This window comes from Macaca thibetana, chromosome 1 (genome assembly GCF_024542745.1).
Source record: "Macaca thibetana thibetana isolate TM-01 chromosome 1, ASM2454274v1, whole genome shotgun sequence".
NCBI classification, from domain to species: domain Eukaryota; kingdom Metazoa; phylum Chordata; class Mammalia; order Primates; family Cercopithecidae; genus Macaca; species Macaca thibetana.
Genome location: NC_065578.1, coordinates 161,188,398 through 161,208,423, shown reverse-complemented (window position 1 = coordinate 161,208,423; position 20,026 = coordinate 161,188,398). Strand labels below are relative to the sequence as shown.

Genomic DNA, 20,026 nt, shown 5'->3' with positions numbered 1-20,026 from the left:
TTTTTTTTTTTTTGAGACGGAGTCTCGCTGTGTCTCCCAGGCTGGAGTGCAGTGGCCGGATCTCGGCTCACTACAAGCGCTGCCTCCCGGGTTTACGCCATCCTCCTGCCTCAGCCTCCTGAGTAGCTGAGACTACAGGCGCCCGCCACCTCGCCCGGCTAGTTTTTTGTATTTTTTAGTAGAGACGGGGTTTCACCGTGTTAGCCAGGATGGTCTCGATCTCCTGACCTCGTGATCCGCCCGTCTCGGCCTCCCAAAGTGCTGGGATTACAGGCTTGAGCCACCGCGCCCGGCCACATTTTTATGTTTTTAGTAGAGACGGGATTTCGGCATATCGGCCAGACTGGTCTTGAACTCCTGGCCTCAAGTGACCTGCCTGCCTAAGCCTCCCAAAGTGCTGAGACAACAGGTGTGAGCCACCGCGCCCGGCCCTGAACATTTTAAATTACAGAGTCTTTTTTAGTACATATTGTCCATTATCTTCCAGAAAGTTTGTACAAATCTATACTTTCATTCAGAATATAGATAGCAAGAGCCTATTTGTGAATATCTGAATCAGCCATTAGGAATCCTGCAAGCAAATATTTTTATCCCATTGTACAGTTGAAGAAACAGACTGAGAGAGGCTGAGTCACTTACTCAGAGTCAAAACATCTAGGAAAGGGCAGAGCTGGCTGGTTCCAAAACTCTGTCCCCCTCCCCTCCACTATTCCCTCAGTCATTGTTTGTAATGCAGAAGGAGACTTAGAGATCCTTAAAATTTTGGGGTTGATAATTTCTTTTGTCTGACAGAAACAGTCAGATGAAAATAATTCTAAGTTTTCACAGAAGATCAAACCATTACCAAGCACGGTGGCTCACGCCTGAGGTGGGTGGATCACCTGAGGTCAGGAGTTTGAGACCAGCCTGACCAATATGGTGAAACTCCGTCTCTACTAAAAATAAAAAAAGTAGCCAGGCATCGTGGTGTGTGCCTGTAGTCCCAGCTGCTTGGGAAACTGAGATAGGAGAATTGCTTGAATCCAGGAGGCGGAGGTTGCAGTGAGCTGAGATCGTGCCACTGCACTCCAACCTGGGCAACAGAGCAAGACTCTGTCTCAAAAAAAAAGAAGATCAAATCATTTTCTAAAAATAAGGCCGGGGGCCGGGCATGGTGGCTCACACTTGTAATCCCAGCACTTTAATCCCAGCACTTTGGGAGGCCAAGGCAGACAAATCACCTGAGGTCAGGAGTTTGAGACCAGCCTGGCCAATGTGGCGAAGCCCCCTCTCTACTAAAAATACAAACATTAGTGGGCGTGATGGTGCACATCTGTAATCCCGGCTACTCGGGAGGCTGATGCAGGAGAATGGCTTGAACCTGGGAGGAGGCGGAGGTTGCAGTGAGCCGAGATTGTGCCATTGCACTCCAGCCTGGGCGACAGAGCGAGGCTGTATCTCAAACAATTAAAATAATAAATAAAATAAGATAAAATAAAAATATAGTACTTTGATAAGGAAAGGTAACTGTCAGAAAGGTGTGATTCTCCCAGTCCTCATTTAAGAGAGAGACTAACAGCCTGAGTTAACCAAGTCCTTTGTAGCCCACAGCAACAGGGAGCTAGGTACTGAATCAGGCTCTTTGTAACTGTCCCTATTTGCCCTGGGTCCCCAGGAGGGTAATGTTATTAAGCTTCAGGTATCTGTTGCTGTTCTTCTTGAGGCCACAAAGAGGCAGCACAGTGTCTCTGTCAGGAAAATACAGTTGGATATGGTGACAGACTTTTTCCTGGGGGCTTATGTTTGATTCTGCACCAGGCGCTGCGTACACCTGCTTGGAGGCTGCAACGGGGCGAGCTCTGCTGCGTCAGCACATGGACATCACTGGAGAGGAAAACCCACTCAACAAGCTCCGCGTGAAGATTGAACCAGGTCCAGGAGGCTCCTCTGTCTGACACCCACTCCCCTCAATTGAGCTTGGAGCCCCAAGTTAATGCAAACTTCATGTTGATCAGTGCACACTTAGAATACTTTATTCGGAGGGAGGGGCACTCCAGAGCTCTTTCTGGCCAATTCTCTGGCCACTAGGCTAACTGAACCCAAGCCACTGCAGCCAGATAGGAGTTCTGTCCAGTCTGTACAGTTTGTGATGACTTCACCATTGCTTTGCATTTGCACAAGTCTGTATTATTTTACCAGGCTCTTTCCCATTCCTTCATGATCATCAGGGCAGATCTGTGGATTCTGTAGAGTAAAAGCATTAGCCTTATTTTACAGAGGACGGGACTGAGTGCCAGACAAGTTAAGTGTCTTGTCCAGGTCATATACCTAATCAGTGCATGACTGCAACTGAGATCCGGGTCCTCTCTCCAAATTCAGAGCTTTTTACTTCCTAACATTTTCCTTCATTCCATGTGTGACTAATCTGAAACCTTTTTATGCAGTCGAAGCTCATGTTCCTTGATGCTGTTAAGTGTGCAAATGAATTTCTTGGAGACTGGTAATTTAGTTTTAGCCTGGAACAGCTGTGAAAACAGCACATTGGCTGGGCATGGTGGCTCATGCCTGTAATCCCAGGTTGAGGCGGGTGGATCATGAGGTCAAGAGTTCAAGACCAGCCTAGCCAATATGGAGAAACGCTGTCTCTACTGAAAATACAAAATTTAGCTGGGCGTGGTGGTGCATGCCTGTAATCCCAGCTACTGGGGAGGCTGAGGCAGGAGAATCGCTCGACCCTGGGAGGCAAAGGTTGCGGTGAGCCAAGATTGTACCACTGTACTCCAGCCTGGGTGATAGAGCAAGACTCTGTCTCAAAAAAAGAAAAAGAAAAAAAAAAACACTGATCTGGGAGGGGAGGTTGAGTATTTAGGTGACCAATAGGGATGGAAAAGACACAGCCTGGTGCTCAGTGGGAAGAGCTGATGGAACCTACCCACACAAAGTATATCCTGGGACTAAGGAAATGTGTCTGCTCCTCTGGAAGGCTGGTTTCTTTGTCTTCATATTAGATCCACAGTAAATGACCCTCTGAGATCTCCTTGGAAGCACCTTGAGAGAGGCCAAGATCTGGAGAGAGCCCAGGATCTGGACTCCTTGGCCTTGCTGTCCCTGGGGAAGCTGAATTCTGATCTCTTCCATTGCTAGTCTTTTGACTCTAGAGCTAGAGAAGAACATTACGGGTGACAGGCTACAAAAGCTTAAATCTTGTCTGCTTTCTCCTCTGCCAGGTGTTGACCCGGACGACACCTATAACGAGACCCCCTACGAGAAAGGTTTCTGCTTTGTGTCATACCTGGCCCACTTGGTGGGTGATCAGGATCAGTTTGACAATTTTCTCAAGGTATAGTCACATGAGGGGAGAAGGAAGAGGAGCGGATAAAGCCACTGGGCCTGAGCAAGGGTAGAGGCAGGGGGCGAAAGAGGTAAGGGGTTGGAGGAGGACCCAAGACACAGAAGGACTCCACTCCCCACGGGGCCAGAGAGGGTCTGAAGAGCCTTCCCTCCTCACAGGCCTATGTGCATGAATTCAAATTCCAAAGCATCTTAGCCGATGACTTTCTGGACTTCTACTTGGAATATTTCCCTGAGCTTAAGAAGAAGAGAGTGGATATCATTCCAGGTAAACAGAGGAACTGGCCTACAGGCTTCTAAAAAATAGTAGAGAATGATATCTCATTTACACTCGGAAAGATGGTGGTGGGTGGGAAAACACTGGGTCAGAGTCAGCTAGGTAGGGGCATTTTGAGCAAACCCAGAATCCTGGGATTTATTCCAGACAAATGACTTCTTTTGACTCCTCTCTGCCTCATTTTCTCCCAGTCTGTTTCCTTACTCTCTCCTCTCCTCTCCTCTTGTTTTCCTCACACCTGGACACACATAGTCAGACCCTTAACTTGCCCAGAGAGCTGCCACTGCTGCTGCTGCTGCTGCTGCGCCGTTGCTCCAAGCTAAAACTCACAGGGCAGGAGCGAAGGCAGCACCCCCTCCTACGGCCTTCTGAGTGAAGGCAATCCCAGTAGCTGTCCTAATTTCTTTCTTTCTTTTTTTTTTTTTTTTGAGACGGAGTTTCACTCTTGCTGCCCAGGCTGGAGTGCAATGGCACCATCTCGGCTCACTGCAACCTCTGCCTCCCGGGTTCAAGCGATTCTCCTGCCTCAGCCTCCCAAGTAGCTGGGATTACAGGCATGCGCCACCACGCCAGGCTAATTTTGTATTTTTAGTAGAGACAGAGTTTCTCCATGTTGGTCAGGCTGGTCTCAAACTTCTGACCTCAGGTGATCTGCCTGCCTCAGCCTCCCAAAGTGCTGGGATTACAGGCATGAGCCACTGCGCCCAGCCCCCAATTTCTGCCTGGGAGGTACTGCTTCCAAAGAAAAAAGGAAAAATGTTCTGTCATGGATGACACAGTCCATTAGACATACCCCCACTTTTTGCTGTGGCCTGAACCCCCCTGAGTCACTCTGTTGTTGGTTTGATGAAGTCTGCATCCTCTGACAGTAGGATTGGTCAGGCCTTTAGCAGCACCTACTGTTCAGTTGGAGGCTTGCATTTTAATGTCATGGGACTCTGGAGCTAATGGTAGTTAATAATTCTAGAGTACTTACTATGCATCAGGTGGTACGCTAAGCTTTTAACGTTTATTTGCTCATGTAATCCTCATAACCGTCACTGAGGCAGGGCCTATCACCCCCACTTTATAGATAAAACTGAGGTGCAGAGGTGAAGTAACATGCCCGAGGCCTCCCAGCTAGTTAATGGCAGAGCAGGGGTAGGAACCGAGGCAGCCTGGTCCTAGAACCCCAGTGCTTAAGTACAGTGTGGTTCTGGTGATCAGTAGGAGAATGTACACGTGAATAGAGCATCCACCAACTTGGCTCTGACAACAGTGCTAATTTGGAGTGAAAAGCACTTTCGGCCGGGCGCGGTGGCTCAAGCCTGTAATCCCAGCACTTTGGGAGGCCGAGACGGGCGGATCACAAGGTCAGGAGATCGAGACCATCCTGGCTAATACGGCGAAACCCCGTCTCTACTAAAAACACAAAAAATTAGCCGGGCGATAGGCCGGGCGCGGTGGCTCAAGCCTGTAATCCCAGCACTTTGGGAGGCCGAGACGGGCGGATCACGAGGTCAGGAGATCGAGACCATCCTGGCTAACACAGTGAAACCCCGTCTCTACTAAAAAATACAAAAAACTAGCCGGGCGAGGTGGCGGGCGCCTGTAGTCCCAGCTACTCGGGAGGCTGAGGCAGGAGAATGGCGGGAACCCGGGAGGCGGAGCTTGCAGTGAGCTGAGATCCGGCCACTGCACTCCAGCCTGGTCGACAAAGTGAGACTCCGTCTCAAAAAAAAAAAAAAAAAAAAAAAAAAAAAAAAAAAAAAAAATTAGCCGGGCGAGGTGGCGGCGCCTGTGGTCCCAGCTACTCGGGAGGCTGAGGCAGGAGAATGGTGTGAACCCGGGAGGCGGAGCTTGCAGTGAGCTGAGATCTGGCCACTGCACTCCAGCCTGGGCGACAGAGCGAGACTCCGTCTCAAAAAAAAAAAAAGCACTTTCACGGTCGAAATGGCACAGTCTCTAGATATCATTATAACTAGGACTCTGCTGGAGCAAGTGGTTACATGGGAAAGTAATGTTAAATGCTTTAAAAGAGTTTGGGATGGAGTGAGGAGAAACTTGAGGTCTCTGGGAGTTGCTTGAGTTGCTTGAACCAACTGACAGTAACCTGGCCAGAGAATTCTGATAGTATCTTCTCTCCTTCTCCCAAACAGGTTTTGAGTTTGATCGATGGCTGAATACCCCTGGCTGGCCCTCTTACCTCCCTGATCTCTCCCCCGGGGACTCACTCATGAAGCCTGCTGAAGAGCTAGCCCAGCTGTGGGCAGCCGAGGAGCTGGACGTGAAGGCCATTGAAGCCGTGGCCATCTCTCCCTGGAAGACCTACCAGCTGGTCTACTTCCTGGATAAGATCCTCCAGAAATCCCCTCTGCCTCCTGGTAAGAAAAAATGGTGAACCAGGGCTCCTTGTGTGCAGAGCTTTATGTCAGGGGCTAGAGAGAGACTCACAAAAAGTAGTGATGCCTGCCTCTAGGGGACTGCCACGTACAATAGGGAGGCTGACCCTCCACAAGGAATGTGCCGTCGGAAGGTTATGGGTTCTACCTACAAGCACCATAAGGACAAAGTCACAAAGACTGGCAGTGCTCAAGTCCGAAGCTTCTGCAGGTGACTCTTGTAAAGCCTTTGTGTCTATTAAGTCATTTAATTCTCACAGCTCCTCTGGGAAGTAGGTGGTGTGATTTATTTATTTATTTTATTTTTTTTTTTTTTGAGACGGAGTCTCGCTCTGTCACCCAGGCTGGAGTGCAGTGGCCGGATCTCAGCTCACTGCAAGCTCCGCCTCCCGGGTTTAGCCATTCTCCTGGCTCAGCCTCCCGAGTAGCTGGGACTGGTGGTGTGATTTAAATACCCAGGTGACAGAGAATGAACTTGAGGTACAAACAGTTCACACAGAACCCAGTCATCCAAAGCTCTCAACCACTAATGCTTTGTGGCTGCTCAGTCAAAATAATGTTCACCAAGAGGTTAAAAAATAAGTTAGAGCCAAGATGACTTAAAAGTCAGGTGAGTAGCAGGAATACAAATGGAACAGGATATTGGGGGAATACGTCTGCTTTAATCTTGCTCTGTCGACCAGGCTGGAGTGCAGTGGTGCTTTTGGCTCACGGCAACCTCCGCCTTCTGAGTTCAAGCGATTCTTGATTCTAGCGCCTCGGCCTCCAAGTAGCTGGGATTACAGGCGTGCACCACCGCACGCCTGTAATTTTTTTGGGTATTTTTAGTAGAGACAGGGTTTTGCCGTGTTGACCGGGCTGGTCTCACACTCCTGACCTCAAGTGATCTGGCCACTTCAGCCTCCCAAAGTTCTAGGGTTACAGGCGTGAGCCACCGTGCCTAGCCACAAATCATTTCTTTCTCTTCTCCAGGGAATGTGAAAACACTTGGAGAGACATACCCAAGTATCTCAAATGCCCGGAATGCAGAGCTCCGGCTACGATGGGGCCAAATCGTCCTTAAGAACGACCACCAGGAAGATTTCTGGAAAGTGAAGGAGTTCCTGCATAACCAGGTGGGTGGCCTCTGCCTCGCTCTTCCCGAAAGCACACCGGGACCCACTCGGCCATACGTGAAGTAATCGTGTGGACAGGGCTCATCGAGGACTCATCTGAGGCCCAGAGGGAGGGGCAAATGACCTGAGGACCCTACCACTCAGCCTCTTTACTAGTGTGGCTTTGAAGGCATGGCCCTAGGGACAAGAGGAAGCCTGCAGGCCTGTGGAGCTTTCTGCAGTTCAGCTGGTGAGACCCCAGGAAAAAAAGCTGGCCAGAGCCAACCCAGAGGCGGGAAAGAGGGTGATCGCATCATGCGGGAAACGCCAAGAGGGAAAGGGGCCAGAGGTCGAGCGAGAAGAGCAAAGGCTTGGAGGATAGGTCCCTGCTGCCCTGTGACTTGGGCATGGTTGGGACAGCAGCCAGACCCTCTGTCACCATGTGGAAGTTGCCCTGTTGGGGAAGGGCCCCAGGCTCTCAGGATGAACTGAATGTCATCAGATTCCGGAGCAGGGAGGGGCTGGACTGGAGACGAAGCAGTGCTCTGCAGAAAGTCAGGGCTGCGTGCCTGTTTGGAGATGTTCTGAGCCCTCTGACGGCTTCCTCAAGGCTCTGGATTTTAGGAACTTGTGATGTCGCTGGCTTTTATTTGTGTGAATTTGACCTGTGGGTTTTCCTTTGTTTGACTGCAGTTGGACCGTATGCGGCTGTGAGCTTTATGTGCTGCAGCCGTTGATATCTGCTATTCACTTGATGGCTCACCACCTACCCCTTTCCAAAAGTCTGGAGTCCCACTGTGTCAACCCAACTCATTTGTTTTGTTGAGTGTAGACATCCCCAAGTTAGCATGGATTGGGATGCATATTGAGATCCATCTCCATGGATCTTTGGCCCCCAAGAAGATGCCAGAATTAGAGCACTTCTGATAAGAAACTCCTCATTCCACTGTGGTACCCACATCCCTTTTAGCACCTAGCCATGGCTGCTATTAGGCTGGTACTGGGGGCAGGAGGGCTGGACAGACCCACCGGGCAAGCTTCTTAGGCATGTGTATGTGTGTTTCTTGCAGGGGAAGCAGAAGTATACACTTCCGCTGTACCACGCAATGATGGGTGGCAGTGAGGTGGCCCAGACCCTCGCCAAGGAGACCTTTGCGTCCACCGCCTCCCAGCTTCACAGCAATGTTGTCAACTATGTCCAGCAGATCGTGGCACCCAAGGGCAGTTAGAGGCTCGTGTGTATGGCCCCTGCCTCTTCAGGCTCTGCAGGCTTTCAGAATAATTGTTTGTTCCCAAATTCCTGTTCTCTGATCAACTTCCTGGAGTTTATATTCCCTCAGGATAATCTGTTCTCTAGGCTTAGGTATCTGTGACTCTTGGGCCTGTGCTCTGGTGGGAACTTCTCTAGTCCACTGAGCCCTGAGACAGAGAACCTGCCCACAGCTCTCCCCGCTACAGGCTGCGGGCACTGCAGGGCAGCGGGCCTTCTCCGCCTCTCCGCCTCTCCGCCTAAGTCTCTGGGAAGAAGTGGAGAGGACTGATTCTCTTCTTTTCTTTTTTTTTCTTTTCTTTTTTCTCGCTGATTTTATGCAAAGGGCTGGCATTCTGATTGTTCTTTTTTCAGGTTTAATCCTTATTTTAATAAAGTTTTCAAGCAAAAATTGTTATGGATTGAGTGACTATTACATTTCTTCCACCAGGGGTCCCCACTGTGTTTGTTCAGGAAAGGTCACTGGGGGAAGCCCAGAGAATGACAGTGTTTCCCTGTCCTCAGCAAACAGCCAGGGTGAAGGAGGTGGGTGTCCCACCCATGCATATGAAAAAATATATGGCAAAATGGCACAGCTGGTACAGGAAAATGAAAAAGGAATAGCATTCCAGTTCTCCGTGAAGCAGCTGAATTCTCTCCCTGCAGCAGCATTCCTATTATCATTTCCATCACTAAGAAAAAAACAAAAGTGGGCTGGGCACAGTGGCTCATGCCTGTAATCCCAGCACTTTGGGAGGCTGAGGTGAGAGGATCACTTGAGCCCAGGAGTTTGAGACCAGCCTGCCCAACATAGTGGGATCTCATCTCTACCAAAAAAAAAAAAAAAAAAAGGTCGGGCGTGATGGTTCACGCCTGTAATCTCAACACTTTGGGAGGCCAAGGCAGGCAGATCACTTGAGGTCAGAAGTTCAAGACCAGCGTGGCCAACATGGTGAAGCCCCATCTCTACTGCAAAAATTATATATGTACAAAAATTAGCCATGCATGGTGGCACACACCTGTAGTTCCAGTTACTTGGGAGGTTGAGGCAGGAGAATCACTTGAACCTGGGAAGTGGAGGTTGCAGTGAGCTGAGATCATGCCGCTGCACTCCAGCCTGGGTGACAGAGCAAGACTTCTATTAAAAAAAAAAACACACAAAGATAGCTGGGCGTGGTGGTGCATGCCTGTGGTTTCAGCTACTCAGGAGGCTGAGGCAGGAGGATCACTTAAGCCCAAGAGGTCAAGGCCACAGTGAGTCTTGACTGTGCCACTGAACTCCAGCCTGAGTGACAGAGTGAGACCCTGTCTCAAAAATAAAAATAAAAAACTGTCTTACGACTTTTTCTCTACCCTTCTCCCCATCCCCAAGGCTTCACTGGGCCTCACCTGTCTTTGCTCCTGGATGACTATTTGAATGGTGTGGTAATCAGTAGTCTTTTAGAACTTAGCATTAAATTCTGATTTCCTGGCCTCAACATGGGGACCTAAACAGTTAGCAATCTGGGTTTGGGAGTGGGATGAGGGGAGGGTTGGAAGAAATATTTAGTGTGTTTCAGTTGCCTTTCTTTAAATACAGGGCACCCCTGAGCCAGCCTCTGTTCGCAGCTCTGCTCTGTCCTTGGCTTTAGGTTATCAAACAGGCTTTCTCCCTCCCCTGCACAAGGGTCGGGAATGAGTCAATTTGCTTTCACTCAGCAAGAGCAAGGGACTAGTGACCAAGTGGTAGACTGGAGAGGCCTCTGCCCCATGCATGGCACACTCAACTTCACCATCAGAGAGGGCGATGTGGGTCACAGGAGAGGGATCTGGAGGCCCAGGATCGGAAGAGACACTCTAGGCACTGGCATTTTGACAGCAAACTCCTGTGGCTCTTTCAGGACTGTTCCTGGCAATATGTTATTGACAAGGACTATTTTAGGGCTATCCAGTTGCCTCCCCCTCTCCCCAACCTGGTGTCTAGCTTATCAGTAGCTATCTTTCCTTGCTCTTTACAAAAATCTATAGCACCCACAGGCCCAGTAATCATAAAAGGTCACTGGAAGGAAAGGCTGGAAGTCCTTCTTCTAACAGCCGTTCTGTGACTCCACTAACTTTGTGGGTTCCCATTTCATAGCACGGGTATCCTGAGCTGTGTAGCCTGCCTCACTCGCCACCTTTGTACCCGACAGGCCTACTGGATGTGGCTGTCCTTTTGTAGGGCATCCTCCCATCCCACAGATGAGGCTGTGCTGCCATGTGGGCAAGCTCTGTGGGGAGAGGGGAGGCCAGTGGGCTGGTTTTGCCATCACAGAGTACTGGGAAGCCCCTGGCATCCTGCTCCGTAGCTCTCTTGACCACTACCCTGGAATCTTCTCCCCACCCCCATCCCCATGCTTCCAAGGCACTGACCTCAAATCCAGTCTTTCCCACTTATCTCAAGCTGCTAGTCTGTAGGGATTCCTTATCTCAGCTCCATGTCACCAGTGAGGAAGCTCCAAGAAGGCAAGGGAGCTGAGAGCCTTCTCATTTTTCTCATACATCCTCCTCTTCACCCCGCCATCCTGGGAGCCCCAGCCAGATACTCTTCAGGGCAGGGAGCACGTGAGCAGCCCTGGGGCTAGAAGCCGGTTCTCCCACATTCCTGGGTGAGGGACTGGGTGGAGGGTGTGCCTGCCTCAGGCTCCTTGGGGGAGGCCCCCTGAAGGGCTGGGGAAAATCCTACTGAGCCCCAGGCTCTCCTGCCTGCACTGTCCCAGTGCGGGGGTGGGGGGCGGGGGTGGGGTTGGGGGGGGAATCCTGGACATTAACTCTCTCCTAGGCACCCAGGCGCTTCAGAGAGGAGGAAGGTAAGAAGCAGATTCTCTGGGCAGGACTTTCTTTGTCCTCAGGCTATAGAGTTAAAGAAAGGAGTATCTGTGGAAGGTGGAGTCACCTTTTGTTTGAGTAACCATTTCACCCACCCTGGCTGAGGGTGGCCAGGAACTCCGCAAGTTATGCATTAATGGAGGTGGGTCACACAGATCCTACATTTTTTTTTTTTTGAGATGGAGTGATTACAGGTGTGAGCCACCGGATCCTACATTTTTAGATGCATAAAAATCTAGATCTGGGCTAGGCACGGTGGCTCATGCTTGTAATCCCAGTACTTTGGGAGGCCGAGGCAGGCAGATCACAAGGTCAGGAGATCGAGTCCATCCTGACTAACACGGTGAAATCCCATCTCTACTAAAAATACAAAAAGCCGGGTGTGGCAGTGGTCTGTAATCCTGGCTACTCGGGAAGCTGAGGCAGGAGAATTGCTTGAACCCAGGAGGCAGAGGTTGCAGTGAGCAGAGATCGCGCCACTGCACTCCAACCTGGGTGATAGAACGAGATTCCACCTCAAAACAAAATAAACAAACAAAATGCTAGATCTGGAAGCGATCTTAGGGATTATTGAATTCAGACAACCTCATTTTTTATGGATGAGGAAACAAGCGCAGACTCCAAGGGTCTCACCCAAGATGACACAGTTGCAGATGTTGGCTACAAGTCTCCTGCCTCAGCCACCTGTATTACCCCATTCAGGATCTCAAGGAGGGTCTATAAGACCCTGTCCATTGTGTTTCAGGCTGAGTCCATAGAGACAACCACAGACATGGGGGACTCTACCCACAGGGAAGGCAAGGGCTCTGGCCATGGAGCTGGGAGGGAAGACTCTGAGTCCTGTGCAGGGAAAGAGCAAGGGTTTCATGTACAACACACCTGCATACCTGGGTGTGAATCTCAGCCCCACCCCTTCACCAACTCTGTGTGGCCTGGGCAAGCCATTCTAAGGGAACCCTCCACGCTGCAACTTTCTTGTCTATAAAATGGGAATAACCATGCATTCCTTACAGGACTTTTTTGGTGTGAGGATTAAATGAGAGAATATGTTGAAAAGTGCTTGGTAAATATATTAATACTATGCGTTCCCTCTTCGTTGAATGACGTGACCCAGATAGTCAGGCTTCTGACCACTAGAGGGCAGCAGAAGGCACCGGAAAACTGGGTCCAGTGAACCAGAGATTGGATGGAGTCCAGAGAGCAGGGATGAACTTATCCGTGTGGATTCTGGCAACTCCGGCAGGGAGGGCTTCAGCAGACGCTGAGGGAAGAACTTTCAAGCAGAGCCGGGTCTCTTCAGGAGTGACTGCAGCAACGCTGATGCTTGGATGGCGTTCAGGCAGGTGATGGTAGTGAAGACCTTGCCAACAGATTGAGTGCTGGAGAAGGACCCCTTTAGTGGGGACCCTGGAGCCAAGACTAGGCTGGCAGGCCCAGCCACCACCAATTAATCCATGAGTATTGCCCAGCGTTGAGCCTGGAGCACCTGCCAGCCTCTGGCCAGAGTCCTGGGTGTTCTGGGAAAAACCCCTAAACCTAGTAACTCCTCTCCCTACTAGGCCTCTTTGTCGCTGAATCGCTGGAATTTAGGGGCCAGCAGCTTTCTGATCCAGGTCAGCCAGAGGTTCACAGTCCCTCACTTTCCCTCCCCCTGCCTGGCCCATCTCTGGCCTGGCCCCTGGGAGGATTTTCCTGGGCCAGAGGGCAGCAGAAAGCACAGATGCCCACCCCAGCAATGTTCCCGCCACCTGCCCAGGCTAGTGCCCTGTGCCCAACCCCAGAGGGTGCGGGATGACAGACTCTGACAATCATTAAACCAGCCGGGCCTGATTTCCCAGCACCGCCTGCTAAGATCCGGGCCAAGTGGCACTGAATATGCAAATCACCTGGGGCCAGGAGCCCAGTCTAAAGGCCAGGAAATCCCCTCCGTCCAATGAGCCACCAGCTCAGGTTACTGCAGGGGACGTACTATAAAGGCCTGAGCTCAGGGAGGAGCTCCCTCCAGGCTCTATTTAGAGCCAGGTAGGGGAACGCAGCGGCCAGACACCTCAGCGCTACCTGGCAGAACTGGATTTCTCTCCCACCTGCGGCTTAAGCCTGACTGCCAGCCTGCCTGCCACAGCCGGACTCCACCACTCCGGTAGGATTCCCTGCCTGTCATTCCCTAGAACAGCTCTTGGGAAACTGCAGAGGGGTCCAGAGGATTTGCGGTTCTGAATCTGTGCACTCCAGTCTAGGATCTCCGAGCAAGAGCGTAGGTGTTCTAAGTGTCGAAGAACAGACAGAGATCGTCTCTGGGAGGGCAGAATGGCCATGACGCTGCCAGTCTGACTCCAGGGCCCCAGAGATCTGAGGAGGGAAGTCCAGCTGGAGGCTTCTGTGGTCCTGCCCTGGTCTGAGATCTTGGAGCCCTTCTTGAAGAGAGGGTGTCTGCAGAGTTGATGATCTTCCTGCCCCTGGGGGCTACTCTTGCCCGTCATTGGGCAAAGCAGAGTAGCTGGGAGTGTAAGGAGAGGACCCTTGTCCCCTCACCAACCTCATCCCCTCTCCCCCTACCCACAGGTAGCCTCATGGCTGCAACCTGTGAGATTAGCAACATTTTTAGCAACTACGTCAGTGCGATGTACAGCTCAGAGGACTCCGCCCTGGCCCCTGTTCCCCCTGCTGCCGCCTTTGGGGCCGATGACTTGGTGCTGACCCTGAGCAACCCCCAGATGTCATTGGAGGGTACAGGTGGGTCTCAGCGGGGTGGGATGGGGCACGGAGTGGGAGACAGATCCATCTAAGGGCCTGTTAGACAAATGGGAGAATGGGCAGGGAGGGGGGTCTCTGGACGAATTCCAGGGCTAGAGGCTGAGACGTAGTGACTGAGGTGCTGGGGGTTGTGGGGCTGTGACAGTCAGAGGGAGGTGTCAGATACCAGGACAAGGGTGTTGTGAATGCTACCTCCTGCCCCTACTCTTGGGATGGCTCCAAGGGCTGAGGTGTGAATCCCCAGTGTGCTCTAGGAATGGGGCTGTGTGGGCTGGGAATGGTGGCTCACACCTGTATTCCCAGCACTTTGGGAGGCTGAGCTGTGTGGATCACCTGAGGTCAAGAGTTGGAGACCAGCCTGGTCAACATGGTGAAACCCCGTCTCTACTAAAAATACAAAAAAATTTTAGCCCATCTTGGTGGTGGGCACCTGTAAGCCCAGCTACTTGGGAGGCTGACGCAGGAGAATTGCTTGAACCCAGGAGGTGGAGGTTGCAGTGAGGCGAGATGGCGCCATTGCACCCCAGCCTGGGCGACAGGAGCGAAACTCCGTCTCAAAAAACAAACAAACAAACAAAGAAACAAAACAGCGCTGTAAGGTCTGCTGGGTGGTCTGGACTGAGCCTGTTGCCATGCCTGGCCCTTGCAGAGAAGACCAGCTGGTCGGGAGAACAGCCCCAGTTCTGGTCGAAGACACAGGTTCTGGACTGGATCAGCTACCAAGTGGAGAAGAACAAGTACGACGCAAGCGCCATTGACTTCTCACGGTGTGACATGGACGGGGCCACCCTCTGCAATTGTGCCCTTGAGGAGCTGCGTCTGGTCTTTGGGCCTCTGGGGGACCAACTCCATGCCCAGCTGCGAGACCTCAGTGAGTCCAGGCCCCTGGAAGCGGGGGAGCAGCTCCATATGTTGAGCTGAGTTGAGTTCAGTGTGACAGTGGGCAGGCCCTGGAGCCCTGGGCCAGCGGCACAGCCAGAGAGAGCTCTTCAGGGAGGGATGAAGGGAGTGTGACCCTTCCTTCCTTCCTTGTCAGCTTCCAGCTCTTCTGATGAGCTCAGTTGGATCATTGAGCTGCTGGAGAAGGATGGCATGGCCTTCCAGGAGGCCCTAGACCCAGGGCCCTTCGGTGAGAACCCGTTTTCTCCTTCCTTCCCCAGCGTGTCTTGTCCCATCCCTGCCCCTCCACAGAGTGCTAGAGATGACCCCCTCCCCGGACTTCTTCCTCCCTCAATTAGAAAAATTGCAGCAGGTCATCAGACCCATGGGCAGCCTCACCTGTCCTGGTCTGGTCCCCTGAGCCCTCTCTGAGTTCTCACCTCCTCTTCCCAGACCAGGGCAGCCCCTTTGCCCAGGAGCTGCTGGACGACAGTCAGCAAGCCAGCCCCTACCACCCCGGCAGCTGTGGCGCAGGAGCCCCCTCCCCCGGCAGCTCTGACGTCTCCACCGCAGGTGAGAGTCCTCTCTGGGCCACAACCTCCCTTCCCCAAAGTGTCCCTGGTTCCCTCCGGCTCCCAGCACCAGAACTCAGGCCTTCTGGCAGGAATAGGAACAGGCTGGGAAGTGTGTCCTGAGAGCCAGCAGCATGGTTCAGCAGAGGGTGGGCCGGCAGGGGACTTACTCTGACCCCACCCCCTAGGGACTGGTGCTTCTCGGAGCTCCCACTCCTCAGACTCCGGTGGAAGTGACGTGGACCTGGATCCCACTGACGGCAAGCTCTTCCCCAGAGGTGAGTCGAGGGAGGTCCCCAAGAGGGTGTCCCATTTAGCAGTGTACAGAGGGCCCGGCTCTTTCTGCAGCCTTTTCCTATAGAGGGGCTGCTCTCCCTAACTCCCCCCTTGCCCTCCTTGATCTTCCACCACCGCCCCCACAGATGGCTTTCCTGACTGCAAGAAGGGGGATCCCAAGCACGGGAAGCGGAAACGAGGTCGGCCCCGAAAGCTGAGCAAAGAGTACTGGGACTGTCTCGAGGGCAAGAAGAGCAAGCACGGTGAGCTTCAGGGGCCCCTGGGTCCTCCCTGCACCGAGGCTGAGCTGCTTCCCGGGGCACTGCGGGTCATTGTGGGTATCCCTCCTGCCGTTCTTTCTGGCCTCCACACGGCCTTTGTTAAGGCTGTGCACAAGCTGGGGGCTCTATGGTATTGGTCACCACCTAATTACAGAGCCTTGCTTGGTGGTCCTGGAGAGGAGGAGGAAATAAGGCTCCCAGTGGGAGGCTCATGGCACTAGAGTCCTGTCCACTGACTCCAGCCCTCTCTGCACTTGGCCACTGTCCTGCCTTCTGGGACACCCTTGGTGTAAGGAGGCAGCTGGTGGGTGCTTACGTGGGCTGAGGAGAAAAGCAGTCACTGCAGTACCCACACAGAGGCACTCTGGAGGGGCTTGCTCCATGCTGTGGCCGAGTCAGCAGTGCGCCGGGGCGGGCAGGGCCAGCTGGCCTTGAGTGAGAGGGGACACCTGGATGGCAAACTGACGGAGGCTGGCCTTGTAGCACCCAGAGGTACCCACCTGTGGGAGTTCATCCGGGACATCCTCATCCACCCAGAGCTCAATGAGGGCCTCATGAAGTGGGAGAATCGGCATGAAGGCGTCTTCAAGTTCCTGCGCTCCGAGGCTGTGGCCCAACTGTGGGGCCAAAAGAAAAAGAACAGCAACATGACCTATGAGAAGCTGAGCCGGGCCATGAGGTGAGCTGGCGGCCAGGACCCTCACCATGCAGCCAGACACGGGGACAGTGCTCACACTCCCACCGCCCTCCTCCTGGATGCCACTTGGCTGCATGCAACAAGGCTGAGTCCTGTAGAGTGAGGACAACATCTGGGTTGGCCTACGTGGTGGATTAAACGACAACAGGGAGGAAGTATTAGCCTGGCGGATGGCAGACACAGTGTGCTTGAGCTAACAGCAACATTTCTTGTATCACCTGTGAGGCTCGTCCTCAGGAAGGCACCTGGAGAGTCGGGAAGTGGGCGGGAGCTGTGCCCACCCAGGCCCTGGCTTTCTCCTCATTGAAGCACTTAGCTTGCTTTTCTCCAGGCCTCAGTTTCCTCCTATGTCCAGGGGTAGACTAGGTCATCTTAAGGTCCCATCCAGCCCTAAAATCATATACTTTCTTTCTTTTTTTTTTTTTGAGACAGAGTCTTGCTCTGTGGCCCAGGCTGGAGTGCAGTGGCTCGATTTCGGCTCACTGCAAGCTCCGCCCCCTGGGTTCACGCCATTCTCCTGCCTCAGCCTCCCGAGTAGCTGGGACTACAGGCGCCTGCCACCACGCCCGGCTAGTTTTTTGTATTTTTTTAGTAAAGACGGGGTTTCACAGTGTTAGCCAGGATGGTCTCGATCTCCTGACCTTGTGATCCGCCCGCCTCGGCCTCCCAAAGTGCCGGGATTACAGGCTTGAGCCACCGCGCCCGGCCTTTTTTTCTTTTTTAAATAGAGACAAGGGTCTCTGTGTTGGCCAGGCCAGTCTCAAACCCCTGGTCTCAAATGACTGCCCTGCCTTGGCCTCCCAAAGTGCTGGGATTACAAGTGTGAACCACTGTGCCTGGCCTTTTCTTTTTTCTTCTTCTTCTTTTTTTTTTTTTTTTTTTTTTTTTGAGACAGGGTCTCGCTGTGTTGACCAGGCTGGAGTGCAGTGGTACAATCTTGGCTCACTACAACCTCTGCCTCCCAAGTTCAAGTGATTCTTATGCCTCAGCCTCCCAAGTAGCTGGGATTACAGGCACCTGCCACCATGCCCGGCTAATTTTTGTATTTTTAGTAGAGACGGGGGTTTCACCCTGTTGGCCAGGCTGGTCTTGAATTCCTGACCTCAAGTGATCCGCCCGTCTCGGCCTCCCAAAATGCTGGAATTACAGGCATGAGCCACCGTGCCCAGCTGCCTGGCCTTAAAAATCATGTACTTTAATGATCAGACCCCAGTCATAGCCATAGGATACAAAGAAGCAAGGGCAGAGAGCCATGTGTCCTGGGCACAGTTACTGGCCAGTATAGGGACAGAGCTTCTGCTTATGGGTGGGAAGAACAGAGGAGTTCAGAAAGTGTGAGTCAGGCTCGGCTTAGGCAGATACCAGTGGGCATGGGTCACCTGGGGGTAACGCGGGCTAGGTGGGAGGGCTGGCGACTCGGGGCCCGTTTCCTGCCTAAGCACCTCTGACCATCCTTCTCCCCACCCAGGTACTACTACAAACGGGAGATCCTGGAACGGGTGGATGGCCGGCGACTCGTCTACAAGTTTGGCAAAAACTCAAGTGGCTGGAAGGAGGAAGAGGTTCTCCAGAGTCGGAACTGAGGGTTGGAACTATACCCGGGACCAAACTCACAACCACTTGAGGCCTGCAAACCTTCCTGGGAGGACAGGCAGGCCGGATGGCCCCTCCACTGGGGAATGCTCCCAGCTGTGCTGTGGAGAGAAGCTGAAGTTTTGGTGTATTGTCAGCCATCATCCTGGGACTTGGAGACTATGGCCTCGCCTCCCCACCCTTCTCTTGGAATTACAAGCCCTGGGGTTTGAAGCTGACTGTATAGCTGCAAATGTGTCTCCTTTAATCTGGTGCCTCCTCAAACCCAGTCTCAGACACTAAATACAGACAACACCTTCCTCCTTCAGACACCTGGACTGAGCCAAGGAGGCCTGGGGAGGCCCTAGGGGAGCACCGTAATGGAGAGGACAGAGCAGGGGCTCCAGCACCTTCTTTCTGGACTGGCGTTCATCTCCCTGCTCAGTGCTTGGGCTCCACGGGCAGGGGTCAGAGCACTCCCTAATTTATGTGCTATAAATATGTCAGATGTACATAGAGATCTATTTTTTCTAAAACATTCCCCTCTCCCACAGAGTGCTGGACTGTTCCAGGCTCTCCAGTGGGCTGATGCTGGGACCCTCAGGATGGGACTCCCGGCTCCTTTCTCCTGTGAATGGAGGCAGAGACCTCCAATAAAGTGCCTTCTGGGCTTTTTCTAACCTTTGTCTTAGCTACCTGTGTACTGAAATTTGGGCCTTTGGATCGAATATGGTCAAGAGGTTGGAGGGGAGGAGAATGCAGGTCTACCAGGCTGAGGGGTGAGGGCAAAGGCTGATGAAGAGGGGAGTTACAGATTTCCTGTAGCAGGTTTGGGCTTACAGACACGTGGACTGGGCTGGGAGGCGAACAAAGGAAGCAGGTGAGACTGTCAGAGAATGCTTACAAGACTTCATGCAAGCAAGGACATGAACTCAGAAAGCTGAGGTCAGAAACATCCTGCTGTCGCGACACCGCTTGGGTGACCTTGACCTTGACCAAGTCTGTCCTGTTTGGGACTGATTCTTCCTATAAGGCTAGGGTTTGGACCTGATGTTCTCAAGATGTCTAGAATTGCATGGCCGGCCTTGTGGAATAGATGGTTTTGCATTCCAGCCGAGTGGGCTGTAAGCTGTTTATCTGTAATATAAATCCCAGCTTTTGAGTCTGACAAAATCAGAGTTAGGATCTTGTAAAGGAAAAAAAAAACACAAACAAAATGGAGATGAGTACTTGCTGAGAAAGAATGAGGGAAGGAGTTGGCATTTGTTGAAAGTATAGTCTGTTTCTCTTTATTTAATAATTGCAACTATTACTCTAGATTTAGGAGGTACGTGTGCAGGTTTGTTACATGGGTATATTGTGTGATGCTGAGCTTGGGATGCGAATGATCCTGTCACCCAGGTAGCGAGTATAGCACCCATTGAAAGCGTAGTCTTATGCCAGACACTGCGCTAGCCCACTCTGGCTCATTTAATCCTCTCCCAAGAAGAGAGGAGATGCAGTATCCCCATTTGACAGATGCGGAAAGAGGTTCCACAGGTGTGCCTTGATTCTGTCCTCAAACTGTTTCCTGGGAGCTTTTCCTGGTGTAGGCTCTCCTAACCTAATCCTCAATCGACTCCAGAACTATTATTCTGTTTCCACAGCGATAATGTATCTAGGTTTTAGGGAGGACAGTTCATTGATGTTACTTATGAAGAATGCTTTCCAGGTGAAAAGTTCCTTAAGTTTGAGGCTTCACATTCCATAGAGCACATTAAAATCCCATTCATGAGTTTCAAATACTGCTCTGTTGTCTTGGAAATGCCAACCAGATT

General features: G+C 52.1%; 2 protein-coding genes across 7 annotated transcripts in view; both read left to right on the top strand.

Moving 5' to 3' along the window:
* The window catches only part of RNPEP (arginyl aminopeptidase), a 30,030-nt gene extending 21,285 nt beyond the window's left edge, over nt 1-8,745 (top strand). For all 6 annotated transcript variants that reach the window (XM_050763505.1, XM_050763501.1, XM_050763494.1 and 3 more), the window contains 6 exons: nt 1,798-1,911; nt 3,207-3,319; nt 3,490-3,598; nt 5,746-5,970; nt 6,961-7,103; nt 8,153-8,745. In XM_050763505.1, coding sequence (XP_050619462.1) covers nt 1,798-1,911; nt 3,207-3,319; nt 3,490-3,598; nt 5,746-5,970; nt 6,961-7,103; nt 8,153-8,311 — 863 coding nt within the window. In that variant the 3' untranslated portion in view covers nt 8,312-8,745. The remainder of the gene's footprint in view (nt 1-1,797; nt 1,912-3,206; nt 3,320-3,489; nt 3,599-5,745; nt 5,971-6,960; nt 7,104-8,152) is intronic.
* Nucleotides 8,746-12,369: 3,624 nt separating this feature from the next.
* ELF3 (E74 like ETS transcription factor 3) lies at nt 12,370-18,889 on the top strand. The gene is made up of 9 exons (XM_050764198.1): nt 12,370-13,318; nt 13,741-13,911; nt 14,582-14,803; nt 14,969-15,061; nt 15,265-15,384; nt 15,572-15,661; nt 15,806-15,922; nt 16,424-16,619; nt 18,106-18,889. Exons 2-9 carry the CDS (start codon nt 13,749-13,751, stop codon nt 18,218-18,220), a joined length of 1,116 nt encoding a protein of 371 aa, XP_050620155.1. The 5' UTR covers nt 12,370-13,318; nt 13,741-13,748; the 3' UTR covers nt 18,221-18,889.
* The last annotated feature ends 1,137 nt before the right edge of the window (nt 18,890-20,026 follow it).